Below are 5,969 nucleotides of genomic sequence, written 5' to 3'. Positions count from 1 at the left end.
AGCATGCGCACGCCGCGAGTTTCACCTGGTCTGGCCCTCTTCGCGGACTTGATATGGTAGAATGGAGTACATACAGGATTGAGGAAGGAAGAAGATGGCTGGGGCATAGGAGGAGATAAGGTTGAGTGCCTGTGGATGTATTGGATGGTACGTGGCTGGAAAGGGCTATGTGACCGAAACGATATTGTTTCCACACGATCAAACAGATGAGACGATGTACGAGGCGGCGGATGCGTGAAAATTATCAGCCGGATGAACAGAATAGTTTTCCTTTATATTATGGAACGAAGGGTGAAATATATGGTATATGTGAGTTATTTCTTTTATGAACTTGATGAAACTAAAATAGAGTTTGACATAAGGCAGAGTGGCAGACCTAGGACGTTAAATATATTTTGGAAGAAAATAAATACCGAAACTCATCTCTTGACCAGATGCCAGAAACGGTCTCTCGTGTGGATCAAAGCACAACTCGCAGCACGGAAATTGAGCCGGACTCAGCCCAATCTAATGCTCGGTCAAACTTTGAAACATCAATCACCCAATCCCCCGCGGGCGCGAGACCTACTATAAATGCCCAACGTCCTCGGTCCATCTCCGACCAACTTACTTCGCCGTCGAAGCCCCCTCCAGTCCAGTCTCGAGAGGGAAGCAAACGACGCGACAACACCGAAGCAGCAACCCAAAGGAAAGCATGGCGGCACTCCGTGCCCAGCGCCTCTTCTTGGCCCAGTCTTCCTCCTCCCCTTCGACTTCCACAGCGCGCCCACGGCCACGACGGAGCGGCGCCGCTACCTGCCGTGCCGCCCTGCGCGCGCCTTCCGGAATCCACACCGCGCGGGACAACCTCAGCCTCAACCTCGAATGGGTCGACGCGCCGCCCGTCCCGGCCTCCCCGTCGGCGGACGTGTGCCTCGAGAGGCTCCGCGCCATCGCGGAGGCCGCGGCGGACCGCGCCGAGATGCACGACATCATCGGCAAGCAGCGCGACAACTGGAACCACCTGCTGCTCCACTCCACCAACTCCCTTACGCTCGCCGCCTCCGTCATGGCCGCGCTCGCGCCCGCCGCGCCGGCCGTGGTCGCGCTCAAGGCGTCCGCTGGGGTGCTCCTGGCCTCCGCGGCCGTCACCATGGCCGCCGTCAACAAGATCCAGCCCTCGCAGCTCGCCGAGGAGCAGCGCAACGCCACCAGGCTGTGGAGGGAGCTCGAGCGCGACGTCCGCGGCAAGCTCGCGCTCGACGCGCCCACGACCAGGGCCGACGTGAAGGAGGCCATGGACCGGGTGCTCGCGCTCGACGCCGCCTACCCGCTGCCGCTGCTCCCCGGCATGCTCGAGAAGTTCCCCAAGACCGTCGAGCCCGCACGCTGGTGGCCGCGCCGTCGCCCCGCCGCACAGCCCAAGAACTCAAAGAGCTTCGGCCGTCGTGCCGTCGCTTCCGGCAACGGCTGGACCCAGGATCTTGAGGACGAGATGCGAGGCATCCTCAGGGTCATCAAGGCCAAGGACGAGCAGGAGTTCCTCACGGTGGGCAAGCTCGTGCTGAACCTAAACAGGGGCCTCGCCGTGGCCGGCCCTGCGCTGGCCGGCACCGCGGCGCTCGCCACGGCGTTCATCGGCTCCGGCGAGGCCGGGGCGTGGGCGTCGGGCGCGGCCGTCTTCGGCGGGGCGCTGGCGGCGGCGGTGAACACGGTGGAGCACGGCGGGCAGATGGGCATGCTGTTCGAGCTGCTCCGCAACTGCGCCGGGTTCTACCGCAAGATCCAGGAGGACATCGAGGCCAACCTCAGCGAGCCCGACGTGGAGCGGAGGGAGCGTGGCGAGGTGTTCGCGACCAAGGTGGCGCTGAAGCTCGGCCGGAGCCTGTCGGACCTGAAGCAGTTCAGGAAGATGGCCTCGCCGTCCGTCAGAGACGAGGACATCAAGGAATTTGCCGGGAAACTCTTCTGATTGACCGACACCCACTCACTCACTCTTGATTATAACTGACAGATGAATTCTTGAAACCTGTATAAGAATTCCAAGTTCCATTACTAATTCTTTTGTAAAGGTAGAAACTGATATCAGAAATGTTTGGTTCATTCATATTTATATTTTCGATCCCAATTTGCGCACGGTTATTTGAAGTTTGGACCGAGATTACAATTTTTGCAATGGCCTGACCGGCAAAGAGATGTGGTCAACACGCTCAAGAACAGACGGGGTAGGAGGTGCCCAAGCTAAATGCCGAAGGTTTGCGCGGCGCCACCTAACCTTGAGTTCGTATTGTAGGCTTGTTAGTTTTCTTGTGTTTTGGTCTGAGCTGAGCTGAGCAAGCCGCCATTTCGCACATATTTTATCAACTCGTTTCTGTCGGTCCATACGCCTACTGGGGTTAGCTCATCAACGGCAGACATAGAGGGCTAATTATCTCTGAAAACGTCCGTGATTCTATCAAGTTAAAGCATCTCCAACATCTTATAAATATTCTTTCTGTCTTCTATAAAAATATGTTACGTCATTGACGTATTCTCGAAAAAAAAAAGTATCTCCAACAACGACGATAAAAAACGTCAACGAAAAACGTAAGTTTTCAAACGCTCCAACCGACCCAAGAGATTTTGGCGCAGGGAAAAAGATCGCACACTCACGAAAAAGCAGCTTGACATGCGCTAGCTTTAACGCGTGGCGTCCGACGTGCTTTGTAAATCCAGCGCCCCTTCACACGACCTCCCACTGCTTTGTGTCTCGTCACGTGCCCTCCCACCGCTCTGTGCCTCGTCACGCGCCCTCCGCCGCTCTTTCTCGTCCCTGCTCGCCTCGTTGCCGTCGCCACGCCGCCATGCCACCATGTCGTCGGGGAAATTCGGGAAGATTTCCGATCAATTCATTCTCAATTATGATAGTACAACGAAAATTAGAAATAATAAAAATTACATCTAGATCCGTAGACAACCTAGCAACGACTACAAGCATTGAAGCGAGCCGAAGGTGCATCGCCATCATCACCCCTCCATAGCTGTAGTCGGACACAACTTGTTGTAGTAGATAGTCTGGAAGTCATCGTGCTAAGGCCCCGTAGGACCAAAGCATCAAAACAGCAACCGTCGCAGATGAAGAATAACATAGATCAGAAGGATCCACCCCAAATACACACGAACACAGACGAACAACGACGAGATCCAAGCAAATCCATCAAAGATAGATCCACCGAAGACACACCTCCACACATCCACCAACGGTGCTTGACAAACCGTCGAAACGAAGGCTAGGCGGGAGACCTTTATTCCATCTTCAAAAAGCCGCCGCCGCCTTGTTTTTCTGAGAAGGACACAAACCTAAACAAAACTGAAAGTAACGCCTAAAAACGAAGCCCTCCCGCCGGTCCTTGCCGAGATCCACCACGCTCCCATGGCTCTAGGGCCACCGGAGTGGAGGCGGACCTGCGGCGACGCCGGCAGGAGGCAAAAATCCTAACTTTTTTGTGAAGGAGGAGCAGGCGGCTGCTTTTGTTTGTACTCGTTTCTGTGGTTCATAACTCATGAACGGCAGACGTAGATGGTTATCTCTGAAAACGTCCGTGATTCTATCTAGTTAGACAGGTCTTTTTCTTATAGAAAGAAATAATAACTCTGATCACGACACTAGCAAGTTGTGATAATAGCTCACTGGACTAATTCTCTGCTATAATAACGTCCGGCCGGCAGATGAGCAGGAGCCATGCAAGTTATTTTCCTTCAGAAAGCGACCGAGAGAGCCAGGAAATATTCTACGGCTTCCTACTCCCATGAATAAGAAATACGGAGTACAAAAGAGACGTATTCTATTCTACGTCCTCCCATAAAACAAAAGAAAGGGAAACTAATCTAACAACCCAATGATCAACATGTTTTTTTTTGGCGAGCACCAATGATCAACATGTTGGATTGGAATTGTTCAGAGTCGACGTACGGCAGGGTCAGTTCAAGGCCAAGAAGTTTTCAGTTTCAACATTTGGGAAGTTGAAGATTCGTTCGTTCATTCGAGCATATGTGGATTTTCTAAATAATAATAGCGTCTAAACCATGTATTGATTGACAGAGAAGAACTACACGTAGTGGTCAAACACAAAAACAAAACATGGGATCTACATGCCAGAACATATACATAAAACACAAACTTGAACCAACAGAACTTCCGGTCATAAAAAATGAAAAACAATGAATAAAACACCATAAGCTGCTACACAAACTGCTTGCTTTCAAAAGTAGACCAGATACATTCATAGCTAATTTTACTAACTTAATTTAGTAAAAAAACTGTCTTTTACTTGAAATGGAAGTGAGGAAACATTCTACTGATAGTTCCTGTATTATGTGCACTTGCTTGTATACAACATTTCCGCAGCTTCCTATGTGAAGTATCACCCTAGTTTTTGATATATTCTTTGACGTAATAGCCATCCAATATATTATGAAAATATACCTGGCTCATTTTATCTGGTGTTGGTATGACAAGATGACCTGTAAGTACTGAGTACAGTATGTGTGCGTTAGGAAATTAGAAGTTGGCATTGGCAAAACCTGTGAATGTAGCTGTCGCTTGAGAGTAGTTTGAGACAATTTTTGTTTCAGCTTGAGCATTGATAGTGGTGGATGACACTAGAAGAGTTGGGGCAATTTTTATTGATTTATTTCTCACACAGTGCCATGTCAATCTGAGGAGTTGGGAATACATATTTATACACTACTAGCCAGCCAAGCATATGCTAAGATGCTAGTCTAAGATGCTGGTCTAAGATGCCACTAAGATGCCAGTCTAAGATGCTATCATAACTGGCAGTACTTGGTGGTCAAGGATGCTATCCTAATAGCCACAAGAACACAAGGACCATGTGCTGCAGCCCCACAAAGACCATGTGCTGCAACCCCACAACGACCTTAGTACAGAGACTTATCCATCATTCTCCCCCTAAGTTTTGTGCGTCGTTTTGTGGGAGAGTTGAATCATGCCGATCCTGGAGAGAGTTCGAGGAACTTGATCTTCCCAAAAGGCTTGGTGAGCAGGTCTGCGAGCTGGTCCGTGGTGTTGATATAGCTTGCCTCGATGCTTCCTTCATCCAAACAGCTTCGGATGAAGTGGTACCTCAGTCGGATGTGCTTGCTCCGTTCGAGGAAAACATGATTCTTTGCCAGGGCCAGAGCAGACTTGCTGTCCACCATGAGCTGCACTGTTCTAGTGTCTCGGAAGAGGAGATCACCAAGCAGTCGAGTGAGGCAGAGCGCCTAAGTGTAGGCGGTGGAGGCCGCTATGTACTCGGCCTCACAGCTGGACAGGGCTACCACCTGCTGCTTGACCGACTGCCAGCTCACGATACACTTGCCGAGAAAGAAGAGGATCCCGCTCGTGCTCTTGCTGGTGTCGATGTTGCTGGCATGGTTGCTGTCGTTGTACCCTACAAAGTGTGCAGCCCCCGGACACCTAGGGTAGTGGAGGCCGTCGTCGAGGGTCCCCGCCACGTAGCGGATGATCCTCTTTACTGCCTGTTGGTGCTCTGTCGTCGGCCGCTGCATGAACCGACTAACATAGCCGATGGAGAATGCCAAGTCCGGCCTGTGTGGACAAGGTAGCGAAGGCTCCCCACGAGGCACCGGTACTATGTAGCGTCCACTTCCTCCGTCGTGCTGTCGCAGCTTAGTTTCAGCCTCTCCTCCATAGGAGTGAGTGCTGGGTGGCAGTCGGTGAGCCCAGCTAACTCAATGATGCGCTTGGCGTAGGCGGACTGTCGAAGCGTGATCCCGGAGTGATCCTGGTGCACCTCGATCCCTAGATAGAAGGAGAGGAGCCCCAGATCACTCATCTGGAAGGTGCCCTTCATTTCTTCCTTGAACGCCGCGACCTCTGCACCCTTGACACCGGTGATCACCAAGTCATCAACATAGACACCCACAAGCAGGGCATTTCCTCCAATGCCCTATCCGTAGACCGCCGCCTCGTGCGGGCTTTGCTC

At 51.9% G+C, this 5,969-nt stretch overlaps 1 protein-coding gene across 1 annotated transcript; it reads left to right on the top strand.

Moving 5' to 3' along the window:
- Positions 1-619: 619 nt before the first annotated feature.
- LOC123411170 (probable F-box protein At4g22030) lies at positions 620-2,092 on the top strand. Its single transcript, XM_045104110.1, has one exon. The coding sequence runs from the start codon at positions 695-697 to the stop codon at positions 1,949-1,951; it is 1,257 nt and encodes a 418-aa protein (XP_044960045.1). The 5' UTR covers positions 620-694; the 3' UTR covers positions 1,952-2,092.
- Positions 2,093-5,969: the final 3,877 nt, after the last annotated feature.

The sequence above is a fragment of the Hordeum vulgare genome, chromosome 7H, assembly GCF_904849725.1.
Source record: "Hordeum vulgare subsp. vulgare chromosome 7H, MorexV3_pseudomolecules_assembly, whole genome shotgun sequence".
Lineage (NCBI taxonomy): Eukaryota > Viridiplantae > Streptophyta > Magnoliopsida > Poales > Poaceae > Hordeum > Hordeum vulgare.
The sequence above is the reverse complement of the archived record's forward strand: the minus strand, read 5'-3'. Positions and strand labels throughout refer to the sequence as shown.